Genomic DNA, 23,005 nt, shown 5'->3' with positions numbered 1-23,005 from the left:
TGAGTTTTTAAAATTGTTTTGTTACTGTCTTTCATAATGTGGCTAATAATTATTGATTTTCTGTAACATTTGCACTGGGATCAGTCAATATTACCTATAATTTGTGATTTTTTTCAAAACTTGAGGCTTCTTCATCTCATATTATCAATTCCCATAGTTATCCTGTTTGAATGACATAAAGTCTAGTAAATGAGCTGTTAGATTCTCCCTTTTATAACAGTCTGCTGTAATCTCGTTTGTTTTGCAAATATGTCATGCTAAAATCATTACAACAGATGCTTCAGCAATTTCTTTTAACTCTTTTTAGCTTTATATATATTTAATGCTATTTTTTCACTACTTAAAAGTTTCTGACAGTTTCTTTCAGTAAATGCCTTCCTTTATTATTGAATACCATTTGAAAAATTAAATTTGCTTTCCAGTTCTGGGGCTTTCCAGTTTCTGAACCCAGGAGTGCTCTACCAGCATACATACTATATCCTCATCCCTTTTATTATTATTATTATTATTATTATTATATTTTGAGAAAGGGTCTCACATGTTTTTGTCTTGAATTCAACTTTACTAGATAGTGATGACTCCACATTTTTGTCCCTCCTTTACAAACTGCTTATTGTAAAAGTATTCAGATATACACAAAAGTAGAACAGTAAATGAATCTTCCCATCCCCATCACCCGGACTCATCTGTTATCAAGATTATCTTGCACTTATTCCCTTTTCTCTCTCTTTTCTGTTCTTTTTCTAGAGTATTTTAAAGCAAACTCCAGACATCATTTCAGTTCATCCCCACATATGCCAACATGAGTGTTCCCTTGGAAAACCACAATGTGAGCATGTGTTTATTTTTGCAGTGCTGGAGATGGAACCCAGGGCCTTTTGCCTGCCTGGTAAACATTCTACTCCTCCACCACCACAATGCCATTATTGTACTCACAAAAATAATTGTGATTCCTTGGTATGCTTTAATACCCAGGCCATATTCAAATGGCTTCCATTGTCTCAAAGATACCTTCTTACAGTTAATTGGTACAAATGAGGGTCCAAGTGAGGCTGACAGCATTTTGACGTTAGTCTTCTCAATTCTTTTAACCTAATGCTGCCTTCCCTTCCAGACACCACCGACTTATGGAAAACAAAAGGGTTCCTACAGAATGCCTCCCATTTTAGATTTATTTATTTATTTTTTTTGTTCCAGGGGTGCTTAACCATTGAGCCAAATCCCCAGCCCCCCCCCCTTTTTTTTTCTGTGTTTTATTGAGAGACAGGGTTTCACTGAGTTGCTTAGGGCCTCGCTAAGTTGCTGAGGCTGACTTTGAACTCACCATCCTCCTACCTCAGCCTCCTGAGCCACTGGGATTGCAGGTGTGTACCACTATGCCCAGCTCTCTTCATATTTTCATGGTGTTATTTATCTGTTTCACTCTAAGCTATTTCTAAACTGGAAGTTAGTTTTAAAGACTTCAATAAATTCAAATGCAATTTCTGGCAAAATTTTTTTCAAAGGATGCTGTGTATTTAACAGCTTGTGGGAAAGACACACAATGCCTGTTCATCTTTTTGGTCTTAGGAGGTGACAACCTGATCTGTCATTGCCAAGTTACCAATCAGCCTTTCACACAGTGGTTTCATCCACTGATAGAATCTGCCTGAATAACCTATTACATTAGTGATTTCAAAATAATCTTTTTCCAATATAATCTTTTTCCACATTTATTGGCTAGAACACTTTGTAAAGAGCTTTTCTTCATCACTTTGAGCTATTTGTATACCCTGAAATACAGTTGCTTGAGGAAGGATAAAGGCTTAATTGTTTTTTTCCCTTCAATGCTAGTTTGTTTTGGGATATTGGGGATTGAACTCATGAGTACTCAACCACTGAGCCACATCCCCAGCCCTATTTTGTATTTTACTTAGAAACAGGGTCTCACTGAGTTGCTTAGGGCCTGCTAAGTTGCTGAGACTGGCTTTGAACTCTCAACTCTCCTGTCCCAGCCTCCCCAATCGTTGGGATAACAGGCGTGCACCATTATGCCCAGCTTCAACGCCAGTTTTAGAGTAGTGAATCAGTTTCCCCAATAACTACTCAACCTACCCAAAGATGAACAGCTTGTACTTGCATTTTGGGTTGCTCTAACTCAAATTTTGCTTCCCATGGGGGTGGGGGTGGGGTGTCTTTGATGACTTTTTTTTTTTTTTAATATTTTTTAGTTGTAGATGGACAAAGTTTCCTTTTCTACCACTTCTGTGCCTAAAAGTTGCCACAGAAGTCAGTCCCTGCAGTTACACCTGCAATTTGGACCTGCTGTTGATTTACTGAAGACAAGCCAAAGGTGGCACTTCTTGTGGTTTGAAAGCAAAGATGAAGTTCCAGAGCCCCAGTGGACAATTCCTCCCTATCATACCCCAGGGAAACATACTTTGTTAAAATTTTAGCAGCCCTAAGGCCTCAGTAGTTGACTCCTACACAGTTTGAATTTAGATGACTGGCCTGACATATTTGGGCTCACCTTTCCACACCTAAGAGGGAGGTTTAAATATCTCAAACACAGAAAAGATGACACACTCAGAACTATATAATTAATATTTTTAATGTGCAGAGTTTGTAATACAAGGGCAGAGATTCCTCGTGGATCCAAGTTTTATAAATTCTCAATGGGCTGGTGAGGCCAATAGGGATACTTCTTCTTGTCTAATTTGGTTTCTGGGAAGACTTCATTTAAGTCCTCAATGGTCATCTGATCAAATGGAATAATGTTCTTCATTTTCTCCAGCTGGAAAGAGCAGAAATGTGTTAGGGGAAATAGGGCTACAAAATGCAAAACAAGAACTTAAGAAAGATATAAAATATACCAAAGGCAAAGCCTGTGGTTCATCCTTACCTGTTTCTCATATTCTTCAATCCTGGCCTTTGAGAGAGACACAAACTCAGCACAACTTTTTACCTTTAAGAGAACCAACAGATTCTGTTGTGAAACCAGGTTGTAACCTGACCCTGAAGCTCCCAAGGTATGGGAAGTCCCCAGGCTGCTCTTGCTCTCCTGCCCTGTGGAGATGTAGCTGCCTGCCTACTGAGAACTAAACTACAGCTTTTGCTAACACGCACAAAGCAGCCCAGGTACAAAAACAGGTTTGTATGGCCTGTTTCATAAGGGCTGGGCACTGAATAGCCAGGACAAGACACCTGACCACCAAGCCAGACTTCTTTTTGGGGGAGTCATCAGGTCCCAATGTTTCAGTTATGTATCTGAACACCTGGATAATTTTTCTACCTAATTTCAATACCTTGCCTTTGACAGCTCTGTTGAGGTATAACTGACATATAATAAGGTGCACATATTTAAAGAGCACCATTTAATGTAGGAATCTACCTGTGAAATCATCACCATGCTCGAAACAGTGAGCATATGTATTACCCTTCTCCCTCCCATCCCCAGGCAATCATTGATGTACCTTCTGTCACTATAGATTAGTAGAGATTTACACAAATAGAATCATATGGTATTTGCATTTTTTTCTTGCTGCTTTTTTAACTGAGCATAGTAATTATTATTATTTGACACTAGGAACTGAACTTGGTTAGGGACACTCTACCACTATGCTTCATTGCCAGTCCTTTTTCTATTTTGAGACAGGGCCTCAGTAAGTTGCTGAGGCTGCCCTTGAACTTGTAGCCCTCCTGTCCTAGCCTCCCCAGTCACTGGGATTACACCACCCTTGCCTTTCGGCATAATTATTTTGATATTAATCCATGTTGTAGGATTTATTAACAGTTCATTCCTTTTTATTACTGTTCACACTTTTTTTTTTTGGTATCAAAGATTGAACTCAGGGGCACTCGACCACTGAGCCACATCCCCAGACCTATTTTCTGTATTTTATTTAGAGACAGGTTCTCACTGAGTTGTTTAGTGCCTTGCTTTTGGTGAGGCTGGCTTTGAACTCATGATCCTCCTGTCTCAGCCTCCAGAGCCACTGGGATTACAAGTGTGCACCACCATGCCCAGCAGCGTCTTAATTTTCAATTTAATTTGTTCTACCTTTTACTAGCTGCTAAGTAATAAAAAGCTGTCCTAGTAATCCAGCTCAAAATTTTCACATGTGTCCTATACAGGAGATGCTGGGGCACAATGGGTTAAGAAACTTAGAATAGGGCTGGGGTTGTGGCTCAGTGGTAAAGCACTCGCCTAGCATGTGTGAGGCCCTGGGTTTGATCCTCAGCACTACATAAAAATAAATAAATAAAGGTATTGTGTCCAACTAATATATATATGAAAAAAAAAAGAAACTTAGAATAAAGAACATTGATTACTCACATCTTCCTTTTCTTCAGCATCCACCTGTGCAGTATATTTATCCTCTGGCAAAGGAACCTTCAGGGCATTAAACTATAAACAGGGACAGTGAGTTGGCAGCAATATACCCAGAAGTCCAAAGAAAGGGCTCAAAGTTATTCCTTAAAGATCATATTAAAGCATATTCTCCACCCCAAGAAGAAACCAATATCATTTCAGATGTTGTAGTAGAGAGAATATTTTACTGGGAAGAGGAGCTCAAGGATCTTCTCAGCTCCATCACTGACTGACTGAAGACCTTGGATATTTCTTTATAACAATGAACTTCAGTTTCTTCATCTGGAAAGGACAGCTTTACTTAACAAGAAAAATAGCCTCAAATTCTGAAGAAGACCTGAATTGTCTTTGACATGAAACCCCAGAGATCTTATCAGCAGAAGTAATGATATATGATGGAGATAAAAATGGTCTTTAGAAGACTGCTTGATGTTATAGCCCAGCACTTAACACTACCCTCAAGTGGAGAAGCAAATGAACTTTGGATATTGAGACTTAATGTGTAAATATCATGAGAGGACAGATAAATCAGAAATTACAGCTCTAAGGGATAATAAAAAAGAGCAGAGAAAAAGGAGGGAAACAGTAAAAGGGCAGAAAAGATGTTGGTCTGTATCAAAAGGAGATAGCGAGAAGCTAAAATGGAACTCAGGCAGAGTTAGACAGAAACTCTAACAGTTGTCTGGCTCCAGGCAGCAAGGCCATAGTGTTCCTTTGACTGAACAGACCCTGAATTCTCAAATCCTATCACTGCAAGGGCTTTGGCCACATCCATCTTTCCTAAAACTCCTTTGGGATCTGAGTGCTAACATCACCCTTCTTCCCCTACTGTCATATAGCATATCTACCTTATCTACCCTGTCATCTTCCGTAGTATATGTACCTTCCTACTCCCCATTCACAAGCCACTTAACAAGATCAGTGCTTTAGTTATCTGAAGTCTCACCTTCTTTTCAAAGTCATCCACCAAGCCCGCCTTGGCAACATTTGCCTTGTAGTAAGCCCAGTCGATAGCTGGTGGTTTCTCAGGCAGAGTAGCCAACCTGCTCACATGCAAATGCAAAAGTCAGGTTTGTTCCATGAGAAACAGAATATTCACACAGTAATTTCCCTATTCTTTATTCCTGTGGTATAGGGTGTCATCAACTTTTCTCTTTTGTCATCACAATGATGCCCCAAAATACTTTCATTTGGAAAATGCATGGATTTCTTTATTCTTTTGTTTGAAGAGTATCAAAAATTCATATGCAATCCCAAAACATTGTTTCTAGATTCAGTGGAAAGTAGGGGGTTCCCTCTCAGGAACATACTGACCTGGAGGAGAGGGTCTCATTCCAGGACTTCAGGGAGTTAGCAATAGCCTTCTGGTTTCGGGGAATGATCTCCCCAAAAGCTACCCAATCAATGGTTTTCAGAGCAAGTTTGCGCCCAGCCATCTTGGGATCCTGGAAGAAAGGTTAGATCAAAACAGTGATCCTGGAGTGAATCCTCTGAAGAAGGGCATTTTAGAAACATGCAAGTTTTTAAAATAGATCAGCATCCTTTTAGTGCTTGGTGGGTTTATTTTATCAATTAGAGGAATGAGTTTTAATAAAATCAAGAAAGGGTGGTTTACTTTTTCAAATTAACCATACAACCCAGCATATAAATGTGTTCTCTTCCACTAGATTGTCCTTCTGTATTCCCCCAACTCCTATTCATCCTTAAAAGCCCAGCTCCCAGTCAGGAGTAGGGGTGCACACCTGTAATCCCAGTCACTCAGGAGGCTGAGGCAGGAGGACCACAAGTTCCAGATAGCCTGGGCAACTTAGGAGACCCTGTCTCAGAATAAAATTAAAGGCACTAAGGATGTAGCTCAGTGGTAGAACACTTACTTAGCCTGCACATAACCTGAGTTCAATCCCCACTGCCAACAAAAAAACAATCAAGATGCACATCATCTTGCAGTATGATCTTATACCCTACCAGATTGGTCATAGACCTGCACCCTTCTGATTAATATCTAATTACCCACCACTGCACTCTTACATACCCTGCATTTTAAGAGGCATTCCATACAAAGATGAATATGAGAGAAAATAAAAATTGGCTGCAGCTGTCTTACACCAAGGCCATACAGGAAAACTTAATTCATTTAAATTAAGATCAGGGTCAGAAATTAGAAGTCTGTAAAGTCAAAGTTCTCTACAAGCTATGGAGTGGATTCGAAAAAGGTGAAGAAAGTTGTTAAAACACCTGACTCTCCAGGCATGGTGGTGCATGCCTGTATTCACATTGGCTTGGGAGACTGAGGGAGAAGGATCAGAAGTTCACAGCCTCAGCAATTTAAGGAGGCCCTAGGCAAATCAGAGACCCTGTCTCAAAATATAAAAAGGGTTGGGGAGATGGCTTGTAGCTAAGTACCACCGGGTCCAATACCTGGTACCAAAACAAACAACACCTCTCTTCCTTCCCCTCCCGTAAGCGTTAGGGTTAAGACTGTTAGGAAACCAAGATGCCAGACAATCAATGTTTTTACAGAGGTTCTTCCAAGCACCTGAAGATAGAGTTAAATGAAAAGGGCTTTCCCCCTTTCGTTTATAGCTTATTCCCCAGCGCCTAGAACAGGTCACAAGTACAATGAATACTCGTTCAACGGGTAAATGAACCCTGGAGCTTAGAAGTCCTGAACGCTGCACAAACTGGAATCCTGGAACGCTCCAGATGCAGGGCAAGGCGCAGCCCCGCAGCCTGCTAAATGTCCCTCAGCATTAACTCTGTAGAGTGTGTCCCTGCCTCACAACCATAAGATCGAGATCGCCGCGCTGGGAGCAGAAGACTGTGCCAGACAGTTTGTGGCAGCGCCCACACTAGCGGCGGCCAGGTGACAGCTAGGGCCCGCGACCTCGCGCGCCGGGTGGAGTAAAGAAGGGAATGCGGGGCAAAGCGCAGCTACACCCCGGGCACTCTGCCAGCGGGACACCCCGGGAGCTCGGCGTCCTCGGCGGGGTGCAACAAGGAAAACGCGAGGTTGGGAAGACGCAAAGCAGAAGAGCTCTGCGGGGTTCGCACTTAACGCCCCGAACCCCACTCACCTTCACCGACCCCAGCAGAGCGTAGTCCTCAGCAGCAAGTAACGGAAGTGGATCACCGGAAGACCTCCCCTCATCCAATCCCAAAGACAAAGGGGCAGCCCTCACTTCACATGTCAGCCAATAGAGACGGAGCTGGTTTAGGAAGTCCCGCCCCCTGGGGCGGGCGCGGCGCCTGCGCCGCCAGGGTCCCCGCTAGTTAGGGGCGCTCCCGTCCCTCTCCCCCTGCCCCACCCCCGCCGATGGGCCGGCCCGGCTCTCCCTGCCTAGAAATGGGCCGGTCCGGTGGCGCGCGGGCAGCGGCGGCGGCGGCGGCGGTGGCGGCCCAAGATGGCGGAGCTGCAGCTGGACCCGGCGATGGCAGGGCTGGGAGGGGGTGGCGGGAGCGGGGCGGGCGACGGTGGCGGCCCGGGTCGTGGGCCCCCCAGTCCTCGCCCGGCTGGCCCCACGCCGCGCGGACACGCCCGCCTGCCCGCCGCCGTCGCGCAGCCGCTGGACCCAGGTCCTGGACCGCCCGAGCGGGCGGGGGGCGGCGGCGCGGCCCGCTGGGTCCGGCTGAACGTGGGCGGCACCTACTTCGTGACCACCAGGCAGACTCTAGGCCGGGAGCCCAAGTCTTTCCTCTGCCGCCTCTGCTGCCAGGAGGACCCGGAGCTGGACTCGGACAAGGTGCGCCCCGCCCTCGGGCGCGCCCCCGGGCCTGTGGACTCCCTGGCTTCCAGTCGGTCTCCTGAGTCCTGCCCGGGCAGGCTCCTCACAGGCAGGGCGCTCAGACCGGGGCCCCTTCCCCCTTCCCGCCCCCTGGGCCACCCGGGGCCTCAGGAGGACGCGCCATTCCCGCATCCTCAGGCACACCCCGGTTCTCTGCGACCCCGCCCTTGGTTCTCAGCAGCGCTTCCCCACGCTGCCCACCCGCACCCAAGAGCCGGCTCCACACCCGCTTCCCTGTCCTCCCAGCCTCTCGAGTTTTCCCTGGCTGCCTTTCCGCCCCTCACTGCTGATGCCAAATACATCCAGAATTGGGTCAGGGCAAGCGAAGGGAGCTCTGTAGCTCCCTCACACTTCGTGCCGGACCCCCGTGCCAAGCCGGGTTAAAGCCTGGGTCTGACAGTGGCTTCCATCGCTCCAGGAAGTCCCTCTTGTTATATTACTCTGTTTTCCTAAAGTCCTGGTCCCAGAACTTGTACCTGGTTACTGATGCTGTTTAGGTCCCTGAGATCCATTGCAAATCTAGGTTGACTCGGTTAAGACAGTAAAAAGTAAGACCCAGAAATACTGCTAGACAAGATGCATGGATGCTAACCAAAGGGTTGAGAGGTTATGAGACACTTCCTTTTCCAGTTTGAACTGTTTGAATCAATGTTTTTAACTTTTACAGATTCGTCTTTAATTCCCAACTTAGAGCCACTGACAATAACTTACACCATTTTGTATCCTACACAGCACTCAGCCAGTTAACTTGTAACAGAATTGGGATTGCATAAACGTTCATTTGTTTCATTTTTCATTTCATTTCCTAATAAATCTCAGGTTGATGGAAACCCATCCTGCCCTAACTTTAAAAAAAGATTCCAAAACTCTTGTTTATGTGGAATTATTTTTATATACCCTGAATCTTCCTTATGGCTGTATAAACCAGTTTCATCTTGTTCCTTTTACTGTAAAGATGAGTAGGATTAAAGCTGTTTGGAGCCAAGTCCTGGCAATACCACGCTTCCTCTGGGCACAGATCTCTGGGTGTGTGAGATTACAGCTGGCAATGCAGAGACTCCCACTGGTGTTGGCCTGGAGCTCAGGAGTGTGGCCAGCTGAGCAGAGGTTTTCTTAGAATCAGGAATGTGAATTGGGGGCAATGGAGAATAAGACTGTCCATCTCAAACAAAGATTTAAGTCATGCAGCCTTAGCATTTTCTTCCTCCTTTTTAAATAATATACCACTGAAGAATGTTGGTAATTGTCCAAGCAAAGATTGTAGAAGTTCACCAGTAAATAAACACCTAGATGATGGCTATGACTGTGCATCTCTGACACCTGACCTGAAATGATCTTAAAACACAAGATGCACGAAGCCAGCCAATAGTTTGTAATAAGCAAATGTCTAGCAAAATTTGTCCTCGTTAAATTTTTTATATTTATTTTTTAGTAGTTGTATGACACAATACCTTTATTTTATTTATTTTTAATGGTGCTAAGGATCAAACCCCGGGCCTGTCATGTGCTAGGCAAGAGCTCTACTGCTGAACCCACAACCCCAGCTCCTTGCTACATTTTTGTTTTTGTTTTTGTTTTTTTTAGCTGAAGAACTGAATTGTCTTAGGGCACTGGCAAAGAGAAGGAGCCCTCTCAATTTAAAAATGTTACTGAAAGTTCCAGTGATACCCTTGTGCTTGGTTGGCAGGATGAAACAGGAGCCTATCTGATTGACAGAGACCCCACTTACTTTGGTCCTATCCTAAACTACCTCCGCCATGGGAAACTCATCATTACCAAGGAGTTGGCAGAAGAAGGTAAGAGCTCTGTTTACACTGAATTTTTCAAAATTTAGGTCAATTAAGGCTGTTAGAGACTTGAGTTTTGTTTGAGGTTTTTGTGGGGCTCATATACAGGTGTACAGGTTTATGAAAGTGAGCAGGAAGCCTCCAGTTGCCTAGTCTTGTTTGAGAGAATCTTGTTGAAGGAAGCCCCATAGGGCTTTGTTTAGCTTTCTTAGTTAGAAGGAAGGTAGGTAGCTCAGCTTTGCAGATAGCTTCAGGAATTTTTTTTGAGCCTGCAGAATTGTCACAATCCTTTTTTTACATTTACTTATGAGCTAGAAGTGAATGTCCATAGCCTGAAGCACCACATCTCTAACATTCAATTATTCATATTTTCAGTTTTAGTTTGAACTTGCAGCTGTAAAAAAAATAATAAAGGCTTGGCCTCATTTTTTTTTTTTTCAAACTCTGGTCTCATGCTTCCCTGTAAATTTTTGAGGCTGACCTAATTCATTCTCTAGTTCATTGTTAGGTATGTTATTGGTTGCCTCATCTTTTTGATTTGTAGAGCATTTAGACTGTTAAGTGGGTCTAGCTCTCTTTCTCTTGGTCTCACTGGAGGCATTCAACTGAAGTTTAGGTTCCTTTTCTAAATCCAGGGCACTCTGATGTCGGAGCTTGAGCTAAGAAAGCTTGTAATGGCTATACTCATTAATGAGGTGATGGCAAAACAGTTCTATTTCAGGCAATAAAAAGAGGAGTTGCTCTCTTGTAGGGGGAGATTTGGAAACATTCTGGGTTTTTTTTTGGGGGGGGTTTTTTTAAGTGTCCTTCTTTGAAAAACATTTCAAATTCATACAAAAATAATGAGGCTGGGCTTGGTGGCATAAGCAAGAAGTAGAATAGTATATTGGGCTGGGGTTGTGGCTCAGTGGTAGAGAGCTCATCTGGCATATATGAAGCACTGGGTTCAATCCTTAGCACCACATAAAAATAAATAAATAAAGGTATTGTGTCCATTTATAACTAAAGAAAAAATAACATTAAATTCCATGTACCTGCCATGTACCTGCCATTCAACTTCAACAATTACCAACTCCTAATTAACATTTTTCTAATGCCTTTAATTAAAAAAAGAAAAAAAACACAACACTCTTTTGAAATAATTTTGAACTTACAAAAAGGGCAAGAATAGTACAAAACACTCTTTTTACCCAGGTTCGCCAATCCGCACCCCCTATACCCCCTGTGCTGGAGATTGAACCCAGGGGCACTCTACCACTGAGCTATATCCCCAGTCCTTTTTATTTATTTATATTATTTTTTTATAATTCTTTTTTTTTTTTTTTGAGAGAGAGAGAGAGGAAAAAAATATCTTTTTTTATAGATGGACACAACACAATGCCTTTATTTTTTTTAATGTGGTGCTGAGAATCGAACCTGGGTCCCACCCATGCTAGGCAAGCGCTCTACCACTGAGCCACAATCCCAGCCCAGCCCTTTTTATTTTTGATTTTAAGACAGAGTCTCAGTAAGTTGCCCAGGCTGATCTGGAATTTGCAGTCCCCCTGCCTTAGCCTCCTGGTCTCTGGGATTATAGGCTACACCACCAATGCTGGCTACATTCACTGATTTTTAACATTTCTTGTTATATTTATGCTAACATTCATTCTCCCCCTCTCTTCTTTTCATCTTCTCTTCTTTCTCCTCTCCTCCCATAGTTCTAAATTTCTGATTGCAAACTTTACCCCTGAATATTTCTGTGTGTTTTTCCCAAGAACACATAACCCTACTTTGAAACTTAGGAAATTTAATGTAGATAAATACTTCTATCTGCAGTTTATATTTCATTTTTACCAACTGTTCTAATAATGGCCACTATAGCAAATTTTTTTTCCTGGTACGGGATCACACATCTGATAGTTTTCCTTTCTAAGGCCTTTGATTTTGTTTCGCATGAGAGTTTTTCAATGATTGCCTTTTATATTATTCAAAATAATAAGTATCCCATTAAATTCAATACACATAGGGTTATACACACCTATCTGCCAGTCCTTTTAAGGGAAAATTGGGTAAAAATTGCAAGCTCAGGAGATGGCCAATGTGACTAGTTCCAGGAATTAAGTGACATATGGAAGGTGTCCTATAGCTAATGGGCAGGGGCCAAACATAAACAGTGGGGGTGAAACAGTGAGCAAAGCAGTCCCTGGTGCTTGACTTGGTTGGGGAAAAGTTTGTGGGTATACGCTAAACATCAAAGAGACATTTCCAAAGCTGAAGGAGAGAGACTGAATTTATATATGACAAATGCAGTTTTTGGCAAGCCTCTAGTTGCTGTTTTCCTGGTGAGCTCAAATATTCCTGACCAGTCTGGTCCTTGTTCTAGGTGTGCTGGAGGAAGCAGAGTTTTACAACATTGCCTCTCTCGTGCGGCTGGTTAAGGAAAGGATACGAGACAACGAGAACAGAACTTCACAAGTAAGGTGTTTTGAACTGTTAAGGGGAAAGTGTCCCCAGTGGCTCTCTGTGTCTGAGTGTCTGACTATGACTTGAAAGGGATGGCTTTTCCCTCAGAGCTAGAGTCTGTATAGAACACTGTCCGTCTGCTATGCAGATGGTACCTACTTGGCCAGGGTTGTTCAGCACAAAAAGAATGAATAATAAAACAGAACAGCTATGTTCCTTGAGAAGAAAATGTCACTGCTCGCCATATGGCCAAGGCTATTTTAGGTCCAAAGCCTGCTCTCTCTGACCTAAGGTCCATCACTTTCAACATAAAGCCTAAACAAGCTCTTGCTTCTACCTGCTGGCCTGTAAGCATGTCACATCTAGCTCCTGCAAGTCCCTTGAAATCAGCTATGACTCATGCTTCCAAGAAAATGATACTCAAGCTTCTCTCTCTCTCTCTCTCTTTTTTTTTTTTAATGTTTTATTGATAGACATTTTATTTATTTATTCTTATGTGGTGCTGAGGATTGAATCCAGTGCCTCTCACATGCTAGGCAAGTGCTCTACCACTGAGCCACAACCCCAGCCCTCAAGCTTCTCTTTTTATTAGGATGTCTGGATCTTTGTATTTACTCAGTAAATATGGTAACAAATGAAGCAGAATTTCCCACAAGTTTGAGGGAAGGGGAGATAATAGAGCATACTTAACTTATTATATTTTCTCATGTCATTCATCATATGTCTGTATGGCCACTCAGGATCTATTAGGTCATTTGGATTCTGTGTGTAACAGAAGGTCCTTGACCCCAAGTCTAGTAGGAGAAACAGACCCTCCCTTTCTTTTGTTTAAGAAAGAACAACTGCAGAGTTGCAGAAACCGGGCTGAGTTTTTTTCCACCACAGCCATCTGCTTTGTAGCACGATTGCCTCTTATCCCACCAGCTACTGGTGGTGGATGTTTTATTTAATCTATTGCAGCCTAGGACTTGTCTGCTGTTAAAAAAGAAGGCAGTCGGTTTCTCTTTAATAGCACTCTGCTCTTTCTGCATCAGATTTCATGTATCAACATTTTCTGGCTGTAAATGGAATATCTGGATGAAAACTGGCAGGAGTGACCCAGAAATGAAATAAATCTCTCATCCCCTCTATCTCTGGCTATTTGCAAAGGTAGAAAGAAGACTCATCTGGTCTACTGCTAAAAGGTTCCTTGTTAATGTTCAAAGGTGAATTCGTAGTTGGTTTGCAGATGTTCATGTGAGACACAATCGGGTATCACCAGTCCCTTTGCCATTGTACACGTCTGGTATCTTTTACTACCACAGATATTTAATAGCTTAGACATTTTTGGAAATTAGTTTTATCCTTATTTTTCCACATTCTAAAAAATACTTGATTTCTTAGTAGAAATGTTGATGGTACCATATGAACTACATATTGAATGTTTTCAAATCATGGTATCTGAACATTCTCTGTTCTTTACCATAAACTAATTCCTTGAGAGCATTATAAGATTTCTGTTTGATGATAGCAACTAAGTTAATTAGTCCCCTAGATCCTAAAGGCTTGTAGATTTATACCCAGTTGGAAGCTTTTTTGTTCTGGGACTGTCAAGACCTTTTTGATGTTAATCTTTCCATCTCTTCTTTTTATTTAGTGAAACTCTGAGAAATGGATTTGATGTTGTTCAAAGACACCCTCTTTTGCCTTTGTGCACATGGTTTTCAGATGAAGTTGGCTGTGTATGGATTTCCAAACATTACCTCCTTTAATTTGTCTGCAGTCCCTCACCTCACATGTGGCAGGCATTCAACCACGTCCAAGATGTGGGGATTCTAACCCACCTTTTCTCTTGTGGCCTCTTAGCTTGTTTAGCAGTTGCTACCATTCTAACTGCTTTGCTGTCATTAGTGTTATTTTTGTAGCTGATTTATCTTGGTACTTTTTGGAGCACCTGTGGTTTACTTTGGAAGAGGAAAAACAGAGGCACTATAATGCCATATTAAATACTTGGGACTTGGGTAATTGTGCTAGTATCACAGATCTTTGGTGATGCTCAACATTTTTGTAATACAAATCATCTGGCCAGTTGGGTGCAATGGCACACTCCTATAATTCCAGCAGCTTGAGAGGCTGAGATAGGAGGATCATAAGTTTGAGGCCAGCTTCAGCAATTTAGTAAGATCTTATCTCAAAACAAAAAAATATAAAGTACTGGGGAATGGCTGGGCATGGTGGTACATGCCTGTAATCTCTATGTCTCTGGAGGCTGAGACAGGAGGATCACAAGTTCAAGGACAACCTGAGCAATTTAGCTTGATCTTAAAGTTTGTCTCAAAATATAAAAAGGGCTGGGAGTATAGCTCAGTGGTCGAGCAATTGCCTAGCATGTGTAAGGCCCTGGGTTCAATTCCCAGCATGCACACAAATGCATACACACATACCTGATTGTTTCCAGGTATATAGATAGAGCCAATTGAAATCCTTAGCAGATTTGTCATATACTTTATATGGGAGGAAATTTTTAATACCTTGGTCAATGATAGTTATGCAATACTCTTTGTAGTGTTTCATTTTTGTTTTTGTTATACAGTGCTGGGGTTGGAATCCAGGACCTCAGGCATGCTAAGCAGGAGCTCTACACTGAGCCATACCCCTAACTCCCAAAGACTCTTACTATATAGGAGGTTCCAAGGGTTTGGGGAGCTCTACCAGAAATTTAAGACAAAAATCAAATATTTATATTAATATATTACTCTTATAATCACTTACATCAGTCTGAATAAACCAAAATATGCTGTTATATTTTTAGCATACACATCAGTTTAAGCCACTTCAGGGGGAAGAAAAAAAGTATGACTTTCTCATGCAGAGTTATTATGGAAATAGATGCAATCTTAAGTGTGTTAACATAGTTGTTCTCATAATTCACCCTCCCAAGTTAGAACTAGTTCACCCACTGATTGATGTTCTTGGTCCCTTTTTCCCTTCTTTCCTTGGGTGAGTTTTCATTGAGAACCCAATGCTGTGGTTGTGGGATGATGGGTGGTCAAGAGCCTCTGCAGGCCTCACCAAGCAGCTGCCCCCTGTGCTGCGGTCCTCAGTCTGCCTACTTGTTACAGGGCCCCGTGAAGCATGTGTACAGGGTCCTGCAGTGCCAAGAGGAAGAGCTCACACAGATGGTCTCCACCATGTCTGACGGCTGGAAATTTGAACAGGTATGTTTCTCAAAGAACAGCTATCCTGGTACCTCAACCCAATGGGCCAAACTCAATTGCTGTCCAACCAATTGCTATCCCTGGGAAATGGGTAAGGCCCGGTGAGATCCATTCCAAAATGTGGGAAGAGAGAGTTACTTGGTGCCCATTACTTGCTTATAATGTGATGGGTTGGGGAGGGTTGAGAGGAGAGAGCCACATCTCCCAGCTTCACATCCAGAGTATGAATTCTCAATTTCCAACAGAGCCAGCAAACTTTTCTAGACTTCAAAGAGATTCCCTTTGGTTTTTCTTCCCTCAGAGAGATTCCTTTCAAAAGTGCTCTGTTGGGCTGGGGTTGTGGCCTCAGCAGTAGAGTGCTTGCCTACCATGTGTGAGACCCTGGGTTCGATCCTCAGCATCACGTTAAAATAAAGATATTGTTCAACTACAACTAAAAAATAAGTGTTTAAAAAATAAAGTGCTCTGTAATGAGTCCCTAAAGAAGGTGGTTCAACAGCAAGCCTATCTTCTCTCATAAGTGCTTGGTGAGCAGGTGGCTGTGAGGGGATCAGATGCACTGACCAGTGTGGCTTGTTGTGGCCCATGCTTCTCTCTGCTCTGATTCTTTCAGCTTTGTGCTCAGGTCTTGAGTATCAGAGCAAAACTACTGAGAGTCAAGTTTTACTGTTTTCTTCCATTAGATGGCAGAATTGTTTAATTCTTCGATCGTCTTCAAAACACAGGAAGGTTGAGGGTGAATAGAGGGAATATATTTTTTTGTAGAGTTGAAGAAGCCACCTGAGCTGTCACTGTAAGTTTACCTTGTAAAATAAAAATTAGAATCTGTGTTAACTTACCCAGTTCTAGATCAAACGCAGAGCTGCCTCTGGCTTCAGACCCAGTGCTGGGACGCTCCTCACCCTTGTCTCCCCCTGCAGGACCAGTGGGCCTGGCTTTTGCTCAGGTGTGGATGGCAAAATGCTGTGCATGGTTGACTATCCCTCCACCCTCTCCATATTTGCTCTGATACAGAGTCTTAAGCCAAGCTGATGTTTTTTTGGTTTGTTTGTTTGGTTGGTTTTTTTTTTTTTTTTTTTTTTTTTTTTTTTTTTTTTGAGGTACTGGGGATTGAACCCAGGGCCTTGTGCATACAAGGCACTCTACCAACTGAGCTATATCCCCAGCCCCTGTATTTTTTTTAACAAATTATAAATGAGTGTTTTTTGTGAAACCAATAGATAATTTATGTTGCTTCCTCATCTTGTTAATGCCCTGTGGAGGGACGATCTGTTCTTGCTTCTATAATCTAGAGAGGAAGCTGAACATGGAACTGAAGTGCCCCCACCCCAGACAGACCACAAGGAGTTCCCATCTTGTGGCCATGTGTACTTGTGAGGATGACCTCACCCTGGGCTCAGCTCCTCCCTCTGCATGTGTATTTCTGATTTAGGAATAGGCACTGAATTCATTTCTCCAAAGGGTTAAAGTATCAGCAGTGTGCACCTTTGGGAAGCTGTTCAGTGATTCTGCACCTCCACCTCCTGTCTAGGACTACCACTTACAAATGGACGGTTTGTGTTTTGACTGAAGCAAGTATTCGTTTTCATTCACAGAAACGTTCTTCTTCACCTCATATTTGACTGACAGTGATTGTGTTTGCCTTTAGGAGGATTTCAAGTGCTAGGGTGAGGGAACAGTGACAGAATTCAGACTTCTCTTCTGGGGAAGCCTACTTGATGATCTCCTGGTGCAGTTAACCCCCAGGACTTCAGTAGTGTCAGAGGGTTCTTTGTCCTTGAGAAATAAAACCACAAAATCCAGTCGGGGAAGGGTATGACGGGTGCACTTGACTACCTTCATATCACTGCCTGTTTGGTCACCATCTTCTTTTGCCAGCTGATCAGCATTGGATCTTCCTATAACTATGGAAATGAGGACCAGGCAGAATTCCTCTGTGTTGTCTCCAGAGAACTAAATAATTCTACCAATGGCATCGTCATAGAGCCAAGTGAAAAGGCGAAGGTAAGAAGCGGCTTGTCCAGGTTGTGTGCTGGTTTGGCCCAGCCCTCTGCCGCAGTCTGGCTGCTGCTCCTCCCCGCCTCCCCCTCCTGCAGCAGCTTTGCACTTCCCTCTTTGGGCTCTTTTGTCGGCTGAATTTTAATCACGGTTTAGGGAGCCTCGGCAGGGGTTTTCAGTTAGAAAATGTGAACCTGAAGAGGTTTCTTTGGCCTTTGACAAGTCAGTGAAAAAGCAACATTTTATTGCACTGATTACTCCGTGGAGAGATCTCAGAACTCAGTATCAGTCCTTCTTCCCCCACCTCAAGGACAAAGGTCTCTTCATACCTTTCCCTCCCTTACATTCCTAGAAATCTGTTGTACACTGCTACCTTCTTTGCTTCCACTGTGCTCAACAAACCTGCATGCACACAACACACACACACACACACACACACACACACAAGCATGCACTTCTAAACTACAGGGTGAAAGGAGCTTGAACCATTTTCTTAGCTTGGGAAGACTGGTCCAGTGGCACAGAAACTCAGGACCAACTGTGTTCAGCAAGTGTCCCAGGGTTCTCAAGGGTTAGTGTCTGCCTTACCACCATGTCTGTCCACAGGGTCCAGTGGATGCAGTCTGGGTCTTTCCTTTTTTCTTTTTTAAATCATTTTTATTGTAAATTATAACTTAATTTCACTGTAATCAGATCATATACACTGGTTTAAATTTTATATTATTTATTTTTAGTGCTGGGGTTTGAACCCAGGGCCTGTGCGTACTAATAAGCACATGCTTGACCACTGAGCTACACACCCAGGCTTCTGTGGGTCTTTCCTTCCCTTTGTCATCTCCTCAGCACCTCAACCTTTTCCCCCATTTTCCACTTTCAGATTCTTCAGGAGAGAGGATCTCGGATGTAAGCTGAGAATCCAAAATTTCAGAATCCGGAAAGGCAAGAGGGCAATTCAGCAAAACAGCTCCATGCAGTTAAGTCTACACCTGTATGATAATCGAGCTACTGCAAAGCAAAGCTGAGCCTGCCCCAGTGAAGAAGTGTCGTGGTTAAAACCAAAGGAACCCCACCCACCCTTGGGACTCCAGACAGACGCACCTCTGGCTGCAGATCCCCTTTTCAGAACCTGCTTTTGTTCTTATAGCCAGTGTTGTGACAGATCTTTACAACAGCAGCATGCTGGGTCTCCAAATGGAGCCTTTGGGGATCTGGGGGAAGGAAGGAGGAGGAAGGCCTAGCTCCTTGGAAACAGCCTAGCCATCAGGGAAGCTGGAAGGAGGACTGTCCCAAGCCGTGCCCTGGTCTCACTTGCGTGTGCCACTCTTTCCCCCTGCTGGGCACCCTCCAGGATTTGTAGCAGATGCAGAGGGTTCTAGCTTCAGTGTGTCAAATTGAGGTTCTGCCAGGATGGAATCACCAGAGGACCCACATTCTCCTGAGCAGAGCCTCTCAGGCAGGAGACGCTGGGGTGTCCTCTGCATTGGGAGGGTGGCGGTTCCTGCTTTCCCACAAGTGTCTTTGTCTGATTAGTCTCCAGCAGCTGGGCTTAGTGTGACCAGCCTCTCCTCAGGAAGAGGTTTGAGACAGGTGGCATCCTGCACCAAGTCAGGGGAGTGCCAGTGGTTGGTATGGCTGCTTCTGCAGCCTCCTCTTAGACCCATTGACCCCATCTTCCCTGGCTTTTTAATCTGGACCAAAGATAAAGGACTTTGAGGATCCTTTGATGGCTTGGGGTGGGGAAGACTATCTGTTTTGAAGTTGCCAAATGTGTCATGTCGTACCTAAAAGTGTTGTTTCTGTGATTTGTGTCTTGAAAATGCCCTGACCAAACGTGCGATATTTTGTCTCTCCTTGGTGTTGTCTAACCTTGGCAAACCTGCCCCACAGCACTGTAGTGACTCCACACCATCCCCAGCAGTGTGTGCACTTTGGTGGGCAGTCTGCAGACTTCCTGTGTCTCTGTCCCCACCACTGCTCCTTCCTGGGGACTGCCACATTGGTGAGAATAGAGTGCTTTTCTGACCAGCATGCCACAGAGGCCTCTTTAGGCTGTGACCACAGAACTTGTATTGCAACTTGTAATTCGAGTGTCCATGAGTAGTCAGGGAGGCAGAGGGGCTGGAGAAGCCTTTATTTTCCCTAGACAGCTTTCAGCAGGCACATGGTTGAAGAGGAAGGTGTACCATTGAGGTTCTCTCTGCTCCACAGTTCAGCTCCTTGCCAGGGGCTCAAGGTTAGTGATTTCTGGAGGGACTAGACTCTGTCCAGTGCCTATTGACCTTGTGGCCTGACCATGCCCAGATGGTTTAGCTTTTTTCAGGAGTCTCACTTTTTCCTTCTCTGTAGAATAGTGTAGAAACGTGCGTACAGGGCTCCTTCTGCACCTGCGTCAACACAGTGTAAATGTACATGTTGGCGCCTCAGAAGTCTGTCTGTGCTTGGTGTTCTCATAGCTGTAATGTGTTAGGTGAACTTCCTACAGGAGGAGTAGACACCCCTTCTTCCAAAGGGCCACAGGCATCCACCCTATCACACCTTTCAGGAAAACAAAAGATTTGGGTGTAGTCAAAGACAAGTAGAGATGTTCTGTTCAGCGTAGGACAGAAGACCCCAGAAGAGAGCCCTTTGGCCAAATGATGGAGTTAAGTGATGTCAGACCACCTGGGAGGAGCAGCAGTGTTTGGGACTATGTTGCTCATACTTGGGGTTTGGTCCCAGTGCCTCTGTCCCCACCCCAGCTTTGTCAGCCAGAAGGCTGGAGGGCAGATGTTGAGCAGGTACCTCGCAAATGCTCTGATATCTTCATTTAACCTTGTAGAATACCACAGCTGCTTTTGAGTGTTAGGCCCAGTGCTCTGGGCCACAGACAGGTGGCATTTCTGCTCTCTTTGGGGGCTGGTATTAAACTTTTCCTTTCTTACTGCAGCCCGGTCAGTTTAACTGTTCCCATGCTCCAGGAATCTGAAGATGGCTCATTTCTCATGGCTCCTGGGAAGTATTTTCCCAAACCCTTTATGAACCCTGCCATTGTTCTTGCTTGTAAGCCTTCTCCCTGGAAGTCTTGCTGGTCCCTGCGGAGAGCAGCCTGCCTGTAGGTTTGGTGGTGTCACATGACCAGAGACCCACACTTTCTGCTGTTCCAAGACTGCCAAGTGGGGAGCATCTCTGCCTTTATCTCTGCCCTGGGTCTCCGCTGAGATGCTGCTGGCTGGGCCCAGGAGCGCCACCCTCCCTCCCCACGTGCTGGGCCGCAAGGCACCCAGCCTCCTGGGAAGTGACTTCATTTCTGCATAGTCACACTGTGCTTGGGTGTCAGCAAGACTGGGAAGCAGTAGAGAGGCTGAGAGGGAATAGGGCCCAAGGGACACCCACACCCTCCAGCATGGCCTTTAGTCTGGATGTCTGGACCTTTCAGACCATGCCCGTCACTTGTGGGTGCCCTTTGTTACTACTCACGTGTTTGAAATGCTGTGACTTTTTTTTTTTTTTTTTTGTCAATAAAGATATGAAACAAATGCCCTACCTTGGCCCTTGGCCATGTTCTCAGTCATTGCCTCTCCGGCTTCCCTGCCCCTTCCCCCAATTCTCAAGCTGGTGTCAGAAGATGGCTCACTGTCCCTGTCCTCATTTCTCCTGCTGTTAAAACTGCCTGAGGGGCTCTGGGCCTTCTTCCTCCTCCCTGTCCTTTTGCTGAATCTGAAAAGCCCAGGAGAGTGCTGAGGAACAGAAGGTGGGGACAGATGGGCTGCCTACCAGAGAGCTGGAAGGACATGGGAGGAGTATGCGAAAGTTTTTAAGGGAAATGTGCCCCTGGAAGAGAAGCAACCAGGGCCCATTTTTCCACAGGAAGAAGATGAGTCAGCATGGTGGGAAGTCTATCACTGAGGTCATGTGGGGGTCCTTTATTTACTTTGGGGGTTTAGGAATATAAAGCTTACTATTAAGTATTTAGGCATAGTTGGAGGAACCCTTTCCCACACAGGGCCTGTAAGTAGGGAGACAAGATGCTTGCAGACTAGGGATTGCGGGAGGCAGGTGCCTCCATTTGGGTCCATTTGGGAAACAGACCTGGCAGCTGAGGACCAGGAGTGGAGCAAGGAAGGCTCAGGAGCACTGAGGTGCCTCAGCCGTGGGGACTGCAGAGTGCAGTCTACTCCCAGGACAGAGCAGTGGAGAGAGCTGGAGCTGAGTGCAGACTGACAGGAGGGACCCGCGGAGGAGATGCAGGCAGGTGCTGCTGGGACTGAGAACTGCAAGAAACCAAAGCCGTTGCCAAGCCAGCTGCTGCCATTGATCCCCGTGGATCTGCTGGTAACAGGAAGCAAACAGGAAAGAGCACAGCCCTTCTTTTCCCCTCACCTTGCCACCCGCCTTGCAGAGCTGTCCAAAGCAAGCTGGAAAAGGAGAAATGTGAGACGGGCGAGGTGGCACACACCTGTAATCCCAGCGGCTCAGGAGAAGACAGGAGGATGAGAGTTGAAAGCCAGCCTCAGCAACAGTGGGCACTAAGCAATTCAGTGAGACTCTACATCTAAATAAAATACAGAAAAGGGCTGGAAATGTGACTTGGAAGACACTCAAAACAAACCCAAGTCCTAGCATGTGGACTGGGGAAACTGAGGTTCAAAGAGATCAGTGGTTAAGTGCCCCTGGGCTCAATCCCCAATACAAAAAAAAATATCTCAAGATATTCCTGCTCTACTCAATTGGGATAAATAGCTGAGAAGCACCTAATTGGAAGGTGCCACACACACCCAGCCAGATGCTCTAGACACCTAAGTCTCAAGTCTGAGTGCCCAAGACTGCAGAATACCAGAGGGGAGGGGATGCTGGGGCCAGGGGTAGGAGGCAGGCAGCCAGGAAGCTGCTGTCCCAACCAGGAGAGAGCCACAGAACCTGGGCAGAGGTACAGTGGCGTGGCAATGCAGATCCTGATTAAGCCCCATCCCCAAACTTAGAAGGCACACTGTAGGATTTAAAGAGGAAGATCAGGGTGTCAGAAGCCTAGACTCATGGGCAGATGAGGACTGGAAATGAGTTGGAGCCAACTTGGTATGAGATAAGGAGTTCAAGACAATGGACAGAGGTGAAAGTCTCCACAAGGCTGGCTCTTAAAGGGTGGATGGTGATCACCATCACTGTGGACTTGGAGCTTGGTTCTGTAGGCGTTTCAACTAACATTCTCACTTAACCCTATGACCACCTGCCTGATAGAAGAAAGCTGTACTCAAGTTCTGAGTTCTGAGCCACACTCTCAGTGCATTCATATAACTCATGAGTTATTTGCATTCCCATGTTTTTGATGGAGAAATCCTGGGCATAAGTGCTAGGTAGTTTGGCCCAGGTCCCATAGCTCTTGAATTTGCATATTAGTCTGTGTTCTGTAACTATAACAAAATACCTAAGATTGGGTAGCTTATAGAGAAAAGAGGTTTATTTAGATTACAC

At 44.6% G+C, this 23,005-nt stretch overlaps 2 protein-coding genes across 3 annotated transcripts; one reads left to right on the top strand and one right to left on the bottom strand.

Annotated features, from left to right (window-relative positions):
- Nucleotides 1-2,572: 2,572 nt before the first annotated feature.
- Nucleotides 2,573-7,532, bottom strand: Atp5pd (ATP synthase peripheral stalk subunit d). Of its 2 annotated transcripts, none has more exons than XM_076871763.2 (6): nucleotides 7,426-7,532; nucleotides 5,666-5,796; nucleotides 5,298-5,394; nucleotides 4,316-4,387; nucleotides 2,882-2,944; nucleotides 2,573-2,773 (listed from the first exon to the last, which is right to left on the bottom strand). In XM_076871763.2, the coding sequence occupies exons 2-6, from the start codon at nucleotides 5,785-5,787 to the stop codon at nucleotides 2,642-2,644; spliced, it is 486 nt and encodes a 161-aa protein (XP_076727878.1). In that variant the 5' UTR covers nucleotides 5,788-5,796; nucleotides 7,426-7,532; the 3' UTR covers nucleotides 2,573-2,641. The 2 variants fall into 2 exon arrangements, with proteins under 2 accessions (XP_076727878.1, XP_076727879.1); XM_076871764.2 differs by lacking the exon at nucleotides 7,426-7,532 and adding an exon at nucleotides 6,094-6,163.
- A 66-nt stretch (nucleotides 7,533-7,598) lies between these two features.
- Kctd2 (potassium channel tetramerization domain containing 2) lies at nucleotides 7,599-21,042 on the top strand. Its single transcript, XM_076871762.2, has 6 exons — nucleotides 7,599-8,091; nucleotides 9,821-9,929; nucleotides 12,283-12,374; nucleotides 15,464-15,559; nucleotides 17,438-17,563; nucleotides 18,435-21,042. The coding sequence occupies exons 1-6, from the start codon at nucleotides 7,753-7,755 to the stop codon at nucleotides 18,462-18,464; spliced, it is 792 nt and encodes a 263-aa protein (XP_076727877.1). The 5' UTR covers nucleotides 7,599-7,752; the 3' UTR covers nucleotides 18,465-21,042.
- The last annotated feature ends 1,963 nt before the right edge of the window (nucleotides 21,043-23,005 follow it).

This window comes from Callospermophilus lateralis, chromosome 11, assembly GCF_048772815.1.
Source record: "Callospermophilus lateralis isolate mCalLat2 chromosome 11, mCalLat2.hap1, whole genome shotgun sequence".
NCBI classification, from domain to species: Eukaryota; Metazoa; Chordata; class Mammalia; order Rodentia; family Sciuridae; genus Callospermophilus; species Callospermophilus lateralis.
The sequence above is the reverse complement of the archived record's forward strand: the minus strand, read 5'-3'. Positions and strand labels throughout refer to the sequence as shown.